The sequence below is a fragment of the Vombatus ursinus genome, unplaced genomic scaffold (genome assembly GCF_900497805.2).
Source record: "Vombatus ursinus unplaced genomic scaffold, bare-nosed wombat genome assembly UNPS02014798.1, whole genome shotgun sequence".
In the NCBI taxonomy this organism is placed as follows: Eukaryota; Metazoa; Chordata; class Mammalia; order Diprotodontia; family Vombatidae; genus Vombatus; species Vombatus ursinus.
In genome coordinates this window covers 31694989-31713589 of record NW_020954576.1, presented here as the reverse complement: position 1 = coordinate 31713589, position 18601 = coordinate 31694989, and the positions used below count along the sequence as shown (strand labels likewise).

The following is an 18601-nucleotide window of genomic DNA, read 5'->3' as shown; positions in this document are numbered from 1 at the left end:
ATGTGGGAGACCACAGGTTTGAAATGCTACACAGAACATCAGATTTTTTCATATGCTGGTTATTACTTTTGCTGAACTTTTTTTTCCTTTTTCTTTCTAAAGTCACTTACTCTATGGGATGGATCTCTGGGACAGGGTAGGCATCAGAATACAATGGGAAATGAAGATTATGAAAAAACGAAAGTTACTAGTAAAATGCATGTGATGTCATTGATACTACAGTATATCAAAATCTTTAAATACCTCTACTGAACCCAAAAAGTATCTCAATTTGCTTACTCACCTCCTACAGCACATAAAATAACTTCTGGAGCACAAGTATCCCACTTCTTACATCCAGGACTGGCAAATACGTAAGCAGACGCTTTGCCTTCAATCAGCTGAATGATCTGTAAGGATTTTTTTTAAAATGTCATAGGCTCTAGGAGCATGGATCTATTTACTTAAAGCAATACATATAGTCAGTTTAATCAAATAACTCTCACGTGAGGATACTGCCTTCTGTGGGCTTAGAGGGATCCCAAGAAAGCCAGGAGGATGGCTTGATGGCTTTGTTAAAAAGTGAAGTAAGCTTTGATATGTTCAGACAGTCAGGTGAAGAGGAGCTCCTCAGCAGTCGCTCCTTGCAGCATCACTCATGGTCAAAGGTTAATTTTAATTTGAAATCAGGCAACAATAAAGATTCCCATGGCCACTTAAAAAATTTGCTATTAGCTTTCCTTAATGACAAATGTTGGGATGCCTACTCCAGTTTATCTACTTTCTAGCTTAGAAGAGTTATTTCTAATGTAAGCAAATGATTACCTCAGAAAAATAGTGCAAGAAAAAAACAATAAATCAAAAATTTTAATAGGTTTGAATTTAGAATTTAAAAACTAGATATAGATTTGACTTTATATTTTATAGCCAATCTTAGTGGCATCATTTTATTACTTCTATTCTCTTTCCATACATTTTTAATACTAATTTATACCAAATGAACAAGTCTGAACATTATCAAATGACTGATTCTGCGTAACAAGAAGCTGAAGGGGGAAAATGATAATAAATTCAATATTTTCTAACTCCCCTCAATCTTTCTGACAAACATCAAATATATTACCTTATTTCCTGCTCCTCCCACTCTGAGAACATTATCAGGATTCATAGCAGAAATGCAATCATTTACCAACTTGCTGGAATGAGAACGAGTTGTGGTAATTATATGTTTCCCATCAGGCACTTCATTCAGTTGAAACCCAAAGGCACCCAAACCTAAAATTCCCCAAATTGTCCTCCCGAGCACAGCATCTGCTCCTGCCTAAAAAAATCAACGAAACAATAATATGTAATACTTCTGTAGCAAAAAGCTAGCTAAAGGCATAATATTTTTATTTTAGCCACGTTGTTATAATTATGTCAAAAGATATTAACACAGAATTATTATACCTCTTAGATAACATGAATTATTACATTATTTTGCGAAATACTATAGTTTGAAATGCACTAGAGAGGAAAGATATTACTGTTCCCTGCACTACCAGGATCACTCAAGAGATAGTCAATATTATGGGCTATACGACAACAGTTGTGGCTGAATAAACCGTCAATGAAAGGCTGTCAGGAAGACAGGGTTGAGGTTAGAGTTTTATTCCCTAACCTTCTAGTGTAAAAATATAAAGATAATATAACCTTGGATGTAAATCTTTCTTTCATTAGAATGTAAGCTCTGAATTAGAATGTGAACTCCTAGAGGGAGCAAGGACTGTCTTTTGCCTCTTTTTGTATCCCAAGTGCCTAGCACATAGTAGGTGCTTAATAAATATTAGTTGATTGCTTTAATGAATGATTTCAAAGAGCTTAACGTGTCTTTGTGTAATCTTATCTCACTTATTTCAAAATTATTCATGTGAAACACAAAGATGGTATTCTTATTTTTTAGGAGAAATTGAGACACAAATAAGTTAATATAGAGCCACATACACAAAGGTATATTCATTATGGGGTTTCACTTTCCATAAATGGTTTATTACACATTTCTGCATCTATTACTTACTTACATTTCTTCTAAGCACTCACCCACCTCCCCACTCCTGAGTGCCACCATTAAGTAAGTAGTACTTGTAGTTGGCCTGAGTGGTACTACCTCAGGTCACTGAGGCAGACCTGAAAGTACAAGCAGGAGAAAATCACAGGATTATAGGTTTTAGAGTAGGGGGGGACCTTACTGGTCATTTAGTCACTGCCCTCATTTTGCAGATGAGAAAACTTGAGATCTAGACATATGGAGACTTGCCCAAGATCAAGAAGAAAGGGAGAGAAAAATTTAAATTCTTTTAATAATTGTCATCATCTGGTAGCAACAATGCTAAAAACTCAAGTGTAGTACCTGTTCTGTTAGTAAGAGCTAAAACTCCAGTTTTATTTTTCACTTTTTCCTCACTCTTATATTCTCTTAACTTCTTTTTACTGCTCTGTGGGTAAAGATTAGTTTTTCTCACCTTTTCAAGAGATATGATGAAAATTAATGATAACTTTAAATCACGTAGATATTTACAGATAAACGGTCCTATATATTAGTTTTATTCCTGATTAAAATAACCCTTTGGGGGCAGCTAGGTGGCACAGTGGATAGAGCACCAGCCCTGAAATCAGGAGGACCTGAGTACAAATCCGGCCTCAGACCAAACACTTGACACTTACTAGCTGTGTGACCCTGGGCAAGTCACTTAACCCCAATTGCCTAAAAAAAATTTTTAAAAAATAACTCTTTTAATTATCAGTACTGATTTATTTTTATATTTTACAATGTGATCTTGAATGTATCACAATTTGAACTGGCACTTTGCTGTGATAATTCCAAGAAATATATGCTTCTACTGATAAGAAATAAAAATCAACCACAAAAGGCACTAAGGAACAAACATCCTGCAATTTTAAAAAAGTGTTAAAATGGCATGGCAAAATAAAAGATGTGCTTTTTGAAAGGGGGATCTGTGTACTCCAAGTTAAGCATATTAAAGGTGATAGGTTTCTGGTTACTTGTTTTTCTCTTTAGTCTTGACAGGGTTCTTTTCTCTCAGTTCCCTCATTTAAAACGTATAGTTTTAGAATACTATACTTCAACTCTGGAATTACTGAATAATGGAAACAAAACTGAGCTTTTTACTTCCAGTCCTTGTAAAAAGATCATTATTACTATAGCTGTGTGACACAGTACTTAAATTTTCACAAAGTGCTTTACCAACATTATCTCATTTGATCCTCACAATAACCTGAAGTGGCAACTAGAGGTATCACAATTTTATAGATGAAAAAACTGAGGCTAGAGAGCAGGCAATTGGCCTTTGATCACACATTTAATAAGTGTTGGAGGTGGGATTTGAACCCATAGCTACCTAAATCCAGCATTCTTTCCACAGTACCATGCTGGTTTTTTTTCCCCCAAATTGACAGGAATAATACCAGCTCAACAAACAGAGCAAATGGTAATCTAACAATGAGTATTAAATATTACTCAAAAGAAAATGACTCATATTATTCTTTGATCCTAATACGTTACTTCTGTAACATTTTCCTAGCTCTCCTTAAGAGAGAGGTGTCCAGATTAACAAAGTTACCCTAATTCCACTATTATGTATGTATACCTCAAGGAGGTCAAAGACGTTCCATATATACTAAAACATTTATAGTAGTACTATTTTTTTATAGTAATAAAGAACTAGAAACAAAATGGATGCTAGTTGACTGGGAAATAGCTAAACAAATTATGTCATTACTATGCTACAGGAAACAATGAATATGATAAATACAGAGAAGGATGGAAAGAGCACATGAACTGATGCAAAGTGAAGTAAACAAAATCAGGAAAACAGCATACAGAATAACTACAATGTAAATGGGGAAAAACCAGCAATAAACACTCCAAACTGAACAACAGATAATAATGCCCAGGGATGGTCCTAACCAAAAGTTAAGAAAATTCACCCCCTTTTCTTCACTGCAAAGCTGGATGACTAAGTTTGGAATACTGAATCCCATCACCATCTTATAAACCCTCTTCTGTATATACTATGTGGCCCAAAAGTTTTAGTACAGTTTTAAGCTTTACCAGTTTTAGGCTTTAATAGCTTAAAATGACACTAGGACTTTTAGGCTTCCTGATACTTCTGTTGGCCAATGTTGCTCCTCAAATGTGGTGCCCAAACTGAAGACAGTACTACAGATGTGTTCTGACGAGGGCAGAGTGCACTGAGGCTCTCAAGTTACTTGTTGTGGACCCTATAGCTCTACTGAAGTAGCTCACAGATGGTTAGCACATCACAGGGCTGAGTCTTACTAAGATTGTGAATGATCAAAATCTCCCAAGAACTTTTTTTCAAAAAGAATGGCTTTCTAGTTACATCTCTCACATCCTCTACTTTTCAACATGAATTTATATAGAATCTATATATTATATAACCTATATGTTATAATTGGTCCATTGTTGCAGCCTACTGAGATAGGTTTAGGTTATAATTCTGTCAGTGAGTCAATGGGCATTTATTAAATACTTACTATGGGCCAGACACTGTGCTTAGCACTGGGGATACAAAGAAAGGCAAAAAACCATTTCTGTCCTCAAGAACATATATTTTAAAACAACTTCTCTCATCAGTGTATTAGCAAATCCTTCCCAACTTCCTGCCATCTATCAGATAATAAGCCATCAATTTTTTCATCCAAGTCATTAATAAAAGTGTTAAAAAAAAGAAAAGCATCAAGGACAAAGGCTGAACTAATCAGTCTCAAATGGCTCCTTTCCATGCCCATAACTGAAATTTACAAAAGTAGTTACAAAACAAATGAAATTCTTCTGCATTAACGTATTATACCTGATAATTGTAGTAAGGCTGGTTAATAACTCCTGCTATTGCTCTTCCTTCATAAGCAATTCCAATAAGGACTGTTACATTGTCCAGAAGACCTGTGTACACATAATAAAGTAATTTATTCATTTTTCCATTAATTTCTTAAATGTTTTATATGGTCTTCAATTTTGTATGAATTCATTAAAATCTATCTGTAAACAATATTTTCATTAATACATAAAAAGAACATGTCACAATTTTTCCACTTTCCACAGAATACTCCCCCAACATAAACTCTGCAGAAGTATTGTCTTCTTACAAAGGCAATACTGCTGATGGTTGCAGGCCAGCAGGGCTACAGTCTGTCACTGCAGAATCTGAGGTGTTGCCAAACAGTTCACATCAAGGTTAATTCAAACTCTATATTTTATGTGAGGTTCTAAGAGGGTTAGTAACTTGCTTAAAGCAACACAGGTAGTAAGTAGAAGATCCAGGATTCAAACCCAGGGACTTGTGACTCCAGTTTCAACTGTCTTTCCATTGAACCACACACAGTACATAAGCCTGTTCCCGCTATGGGGAGCTCCAGACCCTCCATGGAAGAGATGGTTCCAACAAGTCATGGCAATGTGGACCACAGTGGCATCAGGAGAGAGGTCATTTAGGAAGAATAAGAGGAATAAGGAGGAGACATGTATTGGTGATTAGCGGGTGATTCTGCTGGTGGGTACTGAGGCTGCTATTTGTTGATCGGATGCTCACAAGAGAAAGGTCTACAGTCTTCCCATTGCATGCATCTAAGGCAGGGCTGAAGGCCTCCAAATGCCTGTCAAAACCAACAGTAACTATCTTATTTTACAAGTCATTCCCCAATCGATAAATGGTCAAAGGATAGGAACAGGAAGTTTTCAGATAAAGAAATCAAAGCTATCTATAGTCATATGAATAAATGGTCTAAATCACTACTGATTAGAGAAATGCAAACTAAAACAACTCTGAGGTACCACCTCACACCTATCAGATTGGCTAATAGGACAGAAAAGGAAAATGATTATAAATATTGGAAGAGATGTTGGAAAATTGGGACATTAATGCACTGTTGGTGGAATTGTGAACTGATCCAACCATCCAACAATTTGGAGCTATGCCCTATGGGTTATCAAACTGTGCACACCCTTTGATACAGGAATACCACTACTAGATCTGTATCCCAAAGAGATGTTTTTTTTTTTTTTAAAGGGAAAAGGACTTATTTGAAGAAAAATATTTATAGCAGCTCTTTCTGTGGTGGCAAAGAATTGTTAATTGAAGGGATATCCATCAACTGGGGAATGGCTGAACAAGTTGTGGCATATGATTATAATAGAATACTTTAGTGCTGAAAGAAATGATGAAGAAAAATAAGAAAAGAAGAAAGATACAGATAAGGGAATCAAGGAATTGATCACTAAGACTGACAACTAGATGCAGAGGATGGAAATTAGGCATTGGATTTAGGCTTAATTTAACAGAAATCTTCCTTGCAATTGATGGCATCCAGAAGTGACATGGGTTTCCTTAGGCAGTAGGCTCCCTGTCACTTAAAGGTATCTAAGCAAAGATTACAGGATCCTTTCTCTAGGACACTCTAGAGCATGGATAGGGAACCTTTGGCCTCAAGGACACAAGTGGCCCTCTAGGTTCTCAGTGAGGGCTTTTGAATGAATCCAAACTTCACTGAACAAAACCCCTTAATAAAAGGATTTGTTCTATAAAACTTGGACTCCACACTCAAGGACCGAGAAGGCCACATGTGGCCTCAATGCTGCAGGTCCCCTACCCATGTTCTAGAGGAAACTCAAGTACAGGGATGGATTGGACTAAAGGGAATCTGCTTTTCTGTGATTCTGTGAGGGGATTTTATAGGAAATGTTTTTAAACTGGATTCAAATATGTATAAATCAAAGTACATGGGAATCTAGCAGCCAACTGGCAATAAGTATACGCTTAGCCCTTTATGGGACTGAGACTGATCTTATGTACTAATGCCACTCCTATTCATCAATGTCTTTCTTAATCTACTCTTGGTAGACCACCTTTCCTTCTGAAGGCTCTCTTTGGGCATCAGAGTCAAGATTTATATTGAGACCAGAAGAAGAATGTCCTTATCTATTTGAGATCATGAAGTTCTCATGTATTCCTGCCTAGCACACAGTCTTCCCAATTTGTGAGATACCTGAGTTGCCACCAGTCTAATATTCCTTTATCATGAATTTTTCTTGAGAATCTGCTGGAAGATAAACATCTAGACAGTAATGACAAGGGAGGTACTAGTCTCCCTACACATTGTCAATCAGTCGGTCAACAAGCATTTACTTACTAAGAACTTACTTGCCAGAAACTGTGTTGAGTGCTAAAGATATCCCCTGGTCAATCCACATGTTACCTCTTTGTAGAATCTAAATTCTGTGATTAAAAATGTCAAAAGGCACAAGGGCCAAGAACCAATCTCTAAAGTACTCTAGTAGAAACATCCTCCCTGGCTAACATCTATTAATCACTACTTTTTGATTCTAGTCATTAAACCAATGCCAAATCTACTAACTTTATTAACATACAGTAGACATATTTACATCTTGCCAAGGGTAACATGGAAACCTTTATCAAATGCCTTACATTTGAAATCCATATATGCTTGTTGTTTGATGTTCAGTCATTTCAACTGTATCTGACCCTTTGTGACCTTAATTGGGCTCTTCTTGGCAAAGACATGCCAAGTGGTTTGCCATTTCCTTCTCTAGCTCATTTTGCAGATGAGGAAACTGAGGCAAATAAGGTTAAGTGACTCACCTAGGGTGATACATCTAGTATCTGAGGGGGGATCTGAACTCAGGAGGATGTCTTCCTGACGAGAGGCCCAGCATTCCATTCATTACACCATCTAGTTGCCCCAATATATGCTATTCTGTGGCATAACTTTGATTTTTTTAGGTTATTAGTAACCTCATCAAAAAATAAATAATGCTAGACTAGCATGACCCATTCCTGCTGAAACCATACTGGCTCTAAGAGACCACTGTTTCCCTTCTTCATAAACAAGACCACTAATGGTGGCTCAGCAATCACATCTGCCAATTCTTTCAGTACTATTACAGAGAGGTAAATTTTTACTATCTCGTCACTTCCTGCAGGTTTCAACACCTATTAAGTATTTTTGTTCTACCCTTCCTTCACAAAATTGGTAGAACTAGATGCAACAGGTGGAAATTAGGCAGATTTAGGCTTAATTTAAGGAAAATTCCCCAACAACTGGTGCTATTTAAAAGTGGAATGAGCTTCTTTAGGCAGTATTAGATTCTCTGACACTAGAAGTATCTAAACAAAGATTATAGAACCCTTTTCCATAGTAGAGAAAATAAAAGCAAGATAAGAGTTTGTTAGCTCTGCATTCTATTATCCATTCCCAAACATGAACTTCAAAGGACAATGAGTGATGATGGTAGGTTAGGAGAAAAGAAGGGTGGTACATTCACACAAGCTATCATCCACAACTGGATCATATTCCCTCTATATCTCCTTACTTGGCGAATTATTTTTCTTCTTTCAGGACCTAGCCAAGTACCAGCTCTTTAAAGAAGCTTTTCTTGATTCTCCAAGGAAACCGATGTCACTGTTCTAAAATTTCTTATTTCACTTTGTCTGAACTTCTCCTCCGCACTTCTCATAGTGTAGCTTGTAGCATGTTTATTTTTGTATAGATTTTATGTCTCCCATTATCTTGGAAGCTCCTGAAGGGCAAGGATATACTTTTCATTTCTGAATTCCAAGCACCTGGTAGACAGCCTAGTACAGATTAGGCACTTAATAAATGCTCTTTAAATCGAACTGAGTACAGCATTTCCAATACCATTGAGATCTGGAAACAGGGAGATTACGAAGAATGAAGTTGGAGGGTCTCCTCATGTCCAACTACTTCTTGCCCAAAGTATACATTTTTCTTGAATAACCAGTATTAAAAGGATAAAACAGGAAGAGAAGTGAGGACAGTGTTAACTAGGAAGTTCAGGACCTTAGAATGGCAAAGTGCCAGGAACTGGTGGTAATGTCTCCTCCTCCGGGCTTCTAAACTTAATCTTGTGCAATAAATCATTAGCTTGAGATTTCTTTTGCTCTGGGAAATGATGGCCACTGGATCTATCACTAGCACTATCTGAACCTGGTCTTCAAAGGTCTATCTAATCAATGAGACAAACTCCTCCAGCAGGGGACTGTCTAACACTGCCATAGAACTGGAGCTAAGAGATCAGCAATGGAAAAATCCAACTACAAGGGAAGCAGTTGTCACAATTGGTAGCAGAATCTGGGGCTTAGTATCCAAAAGCCTGTGAGCTAGTCTTATGCAAAGCACCAGTCTGAGCCTCCATTAATCCCTTGCAGCTGTGTAGGTATTGAGGGCAGATAATGACTTAACCTCTGTAATGGTAATATAGATCAAGCTAAACTATGTTCAATTGTTCTTGACCAAATGTATGAAATTTCATACAGTTGGCTGAAGGAAACAAAACTCTCTTACTGGTCTAGAGGAGAACGAGACTCAATCTCATTATCACCATACTCTAAATTGGCGGTGTCAAACTCAAACAATAAATAAATCACTGGGGGCCACATATTAACTTAGAAAATCACAAGTTAGGGGACAGCTAGATGGCACAGTGGATAAAGCTCCAGCCTTGGAGTCAGGAGGACCCAAGTTCAAAACTGGCCTTAGACATTTGACACTAGCTGTGTGACCCTGGGCAAGTCACTTAACCCCAATTGCCTCAAAAAAAAAAGGAGACTGAAAATCACAAGGTAACATTATCTATGTTGTATTTATATTGTATTTTTATTTTTTTTAAACATTTCTCAATTACATTTCTATCTGTCAGTATAGAACTCATTTTATGGGTTGCCCTGAGTTTGACATCTCTGGTCAAACCAGCTATAAACCATCTTTATGCTTTGTATCATACTCTATCCCTGGATCACGTCTTTGTCCTGCATTATTAAAGTTTTATATCTTTCCCTCCATAACTTACTTTTATTATATAAAAATGTCATATTTTTATATAATATGTTACTTTGGTATATAAATAATGACAAACAACCAATCCCTTTCACTAATATAGATAAGTTCTCCATATCTGATGGCTACTTCAAGTACACTTAGTGTTTCCATTAGAAAAGTCTGGATATTAACAATAGTAACAATAATGACTCACATTTATATAATATAATATCTCATACATAATAGAACTTAGTTATCAGAGATTTCTAAGACTCCCCCAAAAAAAGTTTTGCTTTAGCCATGAAACAAGTAAATGATTCAAAAGATAATGTGTGCCCTGTCCTTCAAACATGAAAATATAGGAAACATATGAATGCTATGCAAGTCAAATCTCTGGCTTTCAGTCTCTTTCTAGTAGGATGCCAGTTTTGGCTTTTTTTGTTGGTTCTTTAATTCTTCTGATTCTTAAACACTAAGGAGAACTTTGGAAAGGAAAGAAAAGCTATTTAACTAAAGCTCATCTTTATAGGGTAAGGTATGATGTGAGAAACAGCTAGCATTTACATAGTGCTTTAAGGATTGCAAAGTACTTTACAATTATCTCACTTTATCCTCACAACAACCCTGGTAAGTAGGTGCTATTATTACCCCCATTTTACAGATGAAGAAACTGAGGCAGACAAAGGTTAAATGACTTGCCCAGGGTTACACAGCTAGTGTCTGAGATTGAATTTTATTTTATTTTAAATTTTTTTCTTTGATTGAGGCAACTGGGGTTAAGTGACTTGCCCAGGGTCACACAGCTACTAAGTGTCAAGTGTCTGGTCTGAGGCCAGATATTAACTCAAGCCCTCCTGACTCCTGGTCCAGTGCTCTATCCACACTGCACCACCTAGCTGTCCCTTGAGATTGGATTTTAATTCAGGTCTTCCAGTCTCCATGTTCAGCACTCTATCCACTGTGTAACCAGCTGCCTCAGAATATGGAAGGTAAGGTGCAGGGTAGGGATATAATCTGGAAGGGAGTAACAAGGATAATATAGTGTTGAGAGTGGCCAGGGAGCCCAGAAAAGGTTGGTCAGTTGAGGAAAGCGTGGATGCAGTGTCTGTTTTAGGAACGGTAGATGGACTATGACACTTGCCTTTCATATGAGGGACCTAGAAATAGGCTCTGTTAGTTGTTTGTATTAAAGTGATAAAATTAGCTTTGCCATATATAACTACAAATAAGAAGCTGACCTTCAGTGTATTCCTTGGTGCCATCCAGAGGATCAACCCACACAACAAGCTGAAAAACAGCAAGGAAAAGATTCAATTTCAGGAAGTAAATCACAAGTACAAATCTCACTACATTAAATTACATGACTTTTTTTCCTTCTCATTGAAACTAGGTTATACTTTTTCTGATATGATAGTAAAAAGGCTCATTAAGAGTACTCACCAGTCTCATGAGGCCTCACTAACTTGTAATCACTGAGGAGAAAGCCTAACTGAATCACTGGAAAATATTGCTATGATATATTGTAGAATACATTAAAAGTAATTCTAAATGAACAAAGCTTTACTATCATTCTACAAAATCTTCAATTACTATAATTCTACAAAATCATGTACATTGTACAAGAATAGTGTCATATATGAAATAGGCTCTAAAAGGCATTAAGGAAAGAAGAGGATAGAAAAAGTTTTACAGTTGAGGTACAAATCTGAGAGTTTCAACCTAACAACATACCAAATTCAAGAGTATAAACCACGACTGTAAAATAATGAATCTGTCTTTTTAAAAAATCAGACCTATTTTATAGCCAAATGAGTACCATCTTTCAAAATAGTCATCATGGGATACTATATTTATTTCAACAAGCATCACTCAACACATTACTCAAAACATATTGGTACTCCTTTTTAGGAATTACCCTAAGTTAGCTTGTAAACCATACAAGAAAATCAATTTTGTTATTTTATACTTCAACCTTAACTTTAAACCAAAAATCTTCTACTAATTTGATAACTTATTTAGTAGACTTGGTTCCAATAACTTTTGGATATTTCAAAAAAATATTTCCTCCTCAAAATGCAGACATTTCTCTCTATTCAGAAGAATATACCAGATCTCTGAGAGGCAATTTCAAAACAGAAGCTCCAAAAACACTTCAAGCAATGGTAGCCTCATTGTACATAGCAGACAAAGATGGATCCTTTAATGGGAACAACATTTAAATGGATGGACAAGTTCTGATGTATTTCTTTTTTAAAAATCAGTCTCATCACCATACAGTAACTTTATATGCACATATTTTGTATTGACCTGTGTTTCATCAGTACGGGAAATTCCTAGAATAGGAACTTCCTTTAGAGAGTCAAATTAGCAGTTTGTCTGCAACTTTAGTTTTACAGAGTTTGCAGAAACACAAAAAGACTGCACTTAGTCTATCACACAGTAAATATGTTATCAGAGGCAAGACCTGAAGTGAGGTCCCATCTTTCTAGCCACATTGTATATTACTCCTCCACTCTGTGCCCTCCCCCAGCAGGGGGGCCCCCTCTTGCCCTCCCCTGCCATGTGATCCAGCCAAACTGGCTTTTTCTCTATTTCTCACACTTTAACACTCTCGCATCCAATATCCATGTCTTTGCACTGCACATCTCACATGTCTTATGCACTGCTTCAATACTGCCATCTCAAAAAGACTCCCTCTTTTTCCTTTAAGATGAACTACCCTGGTAAGTTAGCTATTTTGTATGAACTTACATTTCATCACTTTTTATCCATGGTGTCTACATTTATATGTATTTATTGTCTCCTCCATTACAATATTAGCTTGATAAAAGTAGAGATTGTTTTATTATTTGTAGTCATATACCCAGCACCCAATATAGTTCCTGGCAATTCTTAATAGGCACTCAATAAATGCTTGTTGATTTATTCATTGATTTTCTGACTCTAAGTACTATCTACTTTATTATGCTGCCACTCCAAATCTTTTATATACAACAGAAAAATGAATGGCTCATAAAGTTGGCAATAAATCAAAATCACCGTTTCTCCCCAAAGTTTAAAAATCCAATTGTGGACACTGAAAACTGGAAATTATTACCAATAGTGACAGAAGTGGAGAGATTTTTTTAAAAAGGATATAGTTTATCTGAGGCTGGGGATCATGCCATATTTACCACTGTATATCTAACAACAAAAGTGTCAAATTTAGAGCCCTTTGTGACTCACGAAATTCCCAAGTGTGGCCAGACTGCAATGCAAATGGACTAAATGTAATTGGGAATTGTTTAACAAAATAAATAAAAATACATAATAATGTTACATAACAAATAATGTTAATTTGTGGTTTTCTGAGTGAATATGTGGCCAGCAAGGATGCATTTCTATTTGAGTTTGATATCATTCAGCTAAACTATCTAGACAGTCAGTACTGAATATGTGTTTAACAAATGAATAAACAGATTTAATTTGAAGAAAGAAAGAAGTGCAGTGTTTATCTTTGGTCATAGGTTTAACATAAGTGAATACACAAAAGCTATTATGATGCTTCTGTGCTTCATCCTCTCTTTGGACAATGTTAGCTAAAATTATTTTGTTGATCTTAATTCTCTAAATGAAGAAATGGCTTCAGGCATTTTCAGAGGGATCAAAAACAAAAAGGAAAGTAATGGCACTGTATCTGCCTGCAAAAATACTCCTGGTTTCAGGGACTTGACATGTTATTGTTATTTGGAGAGAGGGCCAGACAAGGAGTCAGGAAGACTCAAATTAAAATCCTGCCTCTGATATATGCTAGCTGTGTGACCATAAACCAGTCACTTCAATTTACTGCCAAGCAATTATCTGAGACTGTTAAGTTACGCAGTCTGCATAGATCCCTATCAGTAAAAGGCATTCCCTCAACAATGATGAAGTTCCAAGTCCTGACTAAAAAAGAAAAGTAACTCTTTTCCCCTTCCCCCCCAAAGACTTTTGATTATACTTTCTCAGCTCTTAAGGAACTTAATTTTCATTGCTGTCATCTTTCACAAACGTTGAATAAACAGATTTTTTTAAAATAGCACCACACATGTAAACAAGGTTATATATTATTAAAACCTACAATGTTACCTTATTTTAATGTTTTTCTTAGAAGGCAAACTCTGATCTAAAACTGATTTAATCATAAATATTAATCTTACATCTTCCTCTTTGATAGCACTGTATTGTGTGGGACATGGTTTCTTCAGAATTTCCTCCCATTGACCATCTTCAATCAGCTCTTGGTCTACCTCTTGAACAGGCAGATCCTAAATCAAAACAAAGTACACTGAAAGAAAATATCACTATATAGAAATTGTACTATGCATCAACATCACTGGGAATACAGTTTCATAGGTTTTAATACTTCTACTCAGCCTACCATTTGGGGCATGGATTACTCCTTCCGCCCAAAAACCCCAAATAAATCTGGTATTATAACAAATAAGGAACATCTGGTTCATTATAGCAAGTTAAAATGTGCCAATTTTGGGCAGCTAGGTGGTGCAGTGGATAGAGCTCTGGCCTTGGAGTCAGGAGGACCTGAGTTCAAATCTGGCCTCAGACACTTGACACTTACTAGCTGTGTGACCCTGGGCAAGTCACTTAACCCCAACTGCCTCACCAAAAAAATAAAAGTGCCAATTTCATTCTCTCAAATACAGGAAAGAAGGAAGCAAGGAAGGAAGGAAAAGAAGGAAGGAGGGAGAGAAGAAAGGAAGGAGGAAACAAGCATTGATTAAGTGCCCACTATATACTAGGCACTATGCTACGTGCTTTACAAATGTTATTTCATTTAAACCTCACAACAACTTTGTGAAATAGGTGCTATTATTCCCATTTTACAATCCAGGAAACTGAGGCAGACAAGGCTAAGTGACTTGCCCAGGGTCACACAGCTAGTGTCTGAGGCCATATTTGAATTCAGGTCTTCCTGACTCCAAGCCCAGGGTTCTAATCTTTCACCCAGCTATCTCCAGTTGTTTAAGTAAAACCTTTAGAAAAATAAATTAAGGAAAAAAAAGATGTAATCTTCCCAAAACCAATATAAATAAATCTACGACTGGATATTCTATCCTTTCTACTGTCCAATCCAATCCAACAAATATTAAACACCCACTATATGAAAAGCACAGCGCTAGGTACTGGGATCACAAAAACAAAAGTTAAATAGTTCCTGTTCTTCAGAAGCTTATGTTTAATTGGGAGCATATAACATGAGACACAGGACAGCCAGGTAGCACACTGGATAGAGTACTAGTCCTGGAGTCAGGAAGACTCAATTTCCTGAGTTAAAATCTGGCTTCAGACACTGACTAGCTGTGTGACCCTGGGCAAGTCACTGAACCCTGTTTGCCTCAGTTCTTTATCTGTAAAAAGAGCTGGAGAAGAGAATGACAAACCACTCCTGTGTCTGTCAAGAAAACCTCAAATGGGGTCACAAAGAGTCAGACAAGACTGAAAAAGACTGAACCACAAAACACACTACATAAATAGGCAATTACAACATGACTTCTTAAGATAAAGTAGTTGATATGGCTACAGACAGGGCAAGAGCCCTTAAGCGATTCAATTTAATCAAAATAGGGTAATCATCAGACTAAAAGACCTTGAGTTCATTTCTAATAAGCTGAAAAGAAGAATCCTTGGAAGGAATAGTCACGGAAGAATTAAGAAACTGGTTCTTCAAGGACAAGGACCAAAAGTAATTATTGTTCTATCTGATGAAACAAAATGTTAGCCCTGAACTGTGTGACTGTTTTATTATATGAAATGTCCCTGTTCAAGAATCCTATGTTACCTCAAAATGTATTGAAAGATATTTGGGAGCATAAGGGATTCTGGCAGTTTGGACATTTCTCCCTGAATAATATGGTTTGAATTTAAAATAGTCAAATTAATGAAAATTATTTCAGAAAAGCTTGTGCCTATAACAGAGTACAATATTTTTTTCTTTGACAGAACTCTTCCCTTCCTCTTTCATTCCCTACTTTCTGAAACCTTAGACCTAAAAGTAAATTTGTTACAGGAATGGCAATGGTGGGGGGTTATTATCAAATCAAGGAATATTAGAGTGCAACTCTCTTTAGAGGCAGGCACCTCTATCACCGAACCCTGTATAAGACCACGTAGCAGGGTAAAGGACAGGGAGTGATACAGGTTGCCAGTTTCTGTGGCTTCAGTCAAGGGATACTTCTGTGATAGAATTTAAATAAATGTAGTACTTCATAATGCCACATTTTCCCTATAATAAGTTAGAAGCAAGTATGGTGAATATAAAGAGTTCTACATTTGGAGCCAGAGGGCCTGAGTTCAAGTCCCATTTCTTGTTATTTACTGCCTACATGACCTTAGGTAAGTCACTAAACGTCCCTGGGTCTGTTTCCTCATCTGTAAAATAAGGAGGTTGAACTGAGTTTGCTTCAGTTCTAAATATATGATACTTTAAAATACTATGCCTAACTGTAAAGTTTTTCAAAGTGTGGAGGTATGCCCCTCTGCAGTGATGCAAAACCTGGGTGTGGGGGTGAAGCATTGACCAAAATTATTTAATTTTTTTGTATAATTACCACACAAGTAATCCACTTTTAAAAACTGAAAAAGTTCAAATCAAAGAAAATACAGATTATAGAAAATATTCTTTAATTAGCAATAAATGAAAAGTGGCAATTCTTTAACATACCATGCACAAAGTCAAATTTGAGTTGGTGTTGAAAACTGACCTCAGTATAATCTATCACCATTATAAGCTGCTAGTGGTATTTGAATACCTGTTTAAATTTGAAATTAAACCATCTTTTGTGCAAGTTAAAAGTACTATAATATCTATTATATTTTAACATCATTTTAACTATGATATAAGTTGGTTTCCAAATAATTCTGCAATTAAAAAGTTGAAAAAAAAACTTAAGAATTATAGTTGGTCTGAATGGTTTGAAATTTGCAACAAATTTAAGTGTCTTACATATTTTGCTGTCTTTAATTTTTGTACAAATAAAACAATATCCCTTCATGATGGAAAGCAACTGTTTTAAAACAAAAACCCATGAAAATAGCAGAAAATTTAATAATGGTGATAGCTTAAAAATTTAAATTAAGTAAAGAAATGAAGGGGAAAAAAGCAACAAGCCCAAATCCAGAATACATGATTCACTGTATTTATCATAAAGATTCACAAGAACTGTTGCTGATGGAAAGAGCACTGGGTTTGAATGATTAATACTTTAGCTTCAAATAATATAAAACCTAATTAGTTAAAATAGCTTGAAAGTATAGCTGTGCAACATTTCGGCAAGACAAGAAAATTTTTCCAGAGAAAATCAATATTCTTAGTAGAGAAAAATATTTAAAAAAACGATGTCTGTGACAGCGAAAGAACTGCTTACACAGTATGTCAGTGATTATAAAATCGCTAAGTGTAAAAAAAATAGGAGAAATTTGGTATCATTTTATGATTTTGATATGAATGAAATGGACAAATTATGCACAAAACAAATTTGACTTCATTTGCAGTCCATTTGCTGTTTCTTGTGCCTGGAACATACTCTTAAAAGTTCTGTGTCCACAAAATCCCTTCCTTCCTTCAAGATGCAACACTTATCTCCTGGTTTTTCCCTTTTATTCTGATTCTTCTTTCACAGCATGACTAATGTGGAAATGTTTAACATGATTGTACATGAATAACCTATATCAGATTCTTGCTGTCTTGGAGAGGGAGGAAGGAAAGGAGAAAAATTTGGAACTCAAAATCATACAAAATTGAATGCTGAAAACTATCTTTACATGTAATTGGAATAAATAAAATACTATTAAGTAAAAAGAAAAAAGAAACAAGAAACGACAAGGGGTTTGGTTTTGGAAGAAACATGGCAAGACTTTTACGAACTGATGCAAAGTGAAGTGAGCAGAACCAGACCATTGCACACAGTAACAGCACTATTGTAATGATGGTCAACTGTGAAAGACTTAGTTACTCTGATACATATAATGATCTAAGACTATTGCAAAGAATTCGTGAGAAATGCCATCTACCTCCAGAGAAAGAACTGATAAACTCTGAGTACAAGTAGAAGTATAGTTTTCTTTCTTTTTTTTTTTTTTTGGCAATATGGCTAATATGGAAATATATATTGCCAATTCATTCCACATTATAATTGATATATTGCACACCTCAGTGGTTGAGGGATGTGTAACAGGGAGGGAAAGAATTTGGAACTCAAAATTTTTAAAACAGAATGATAAAAATAAATAGTAAAAATTTTTAAAAGAAAAACAGAATATTAGCAAGTTATTAACGAGACCAGCCATGTCTACCCTGCTATGACTCCTTTCAAGGAAAATTTCCTTTTTCCAGAATCATTTTTATAGTCGCTCTCATAAGGGACTTTCTGAAAGATAGTTGGTAGAATGCTGCTTTGTGATGCTTTTAAAGGTCAATGTCACACAAGCCTTGAGCTAAGTTACTGTTGATAAAGATAAGCACAAAATAGGAGTGGTGACTACCACTGCTACCAGAATAATCTCGGATATGGTCAGTCATAATAACTAAATGAAATGCAATGTATAAATATGTGCAGAATCTGTCTTTTAGCAACTTCTAATTATAAAGAACTTATAATATCCATTGTCTCATTTTATTGAAAATGTGTAAGTTAAATTAAAATCTTCATTTAATTTCATAGCAAAATGTTATTTTTAAAGAAATTTGTGGGATATATTTGATTTATGA

At 35.8% G+C, this 18601-nt stretch overlaps 1 protein-coding gene across 2 annotated transcripts in view; it reads right to left on the bottom strand.

The window, feature by feature from the left end:
* LOC114050013 (3'(2'),5'-bisphosphate nucleotidase 1) overlaps positions 1-18601 on the bottom strand; it is a 40216-nt gene that overhangs the window by 7095 nt on the left and 14520 nt on the right. For both annotated transcript variants that reach the window (XM_027871525.1, XM_027871526.1), the window contains exons 4-8: positions 14034-14141; positions 11094-11142; positions 4854-4945; positions 1103-1300; positions 284-389 (exon numbers count right to left, since the gene is read on the bottom strand). In XM_027871525.1, coding sequence (XP_027727326.1) covers positions 284-389; positions 1103-1300; positions 4854-4945; positions 11094-11142; positions 14034-14141 — 553 coding nt within the window. The remainder of the gene's footprint in view (positions 1-283; positions 390-1102; positions 1301-4853; positions 4946-11093; positions 11143-14033; positions 14142-18601) is intronic.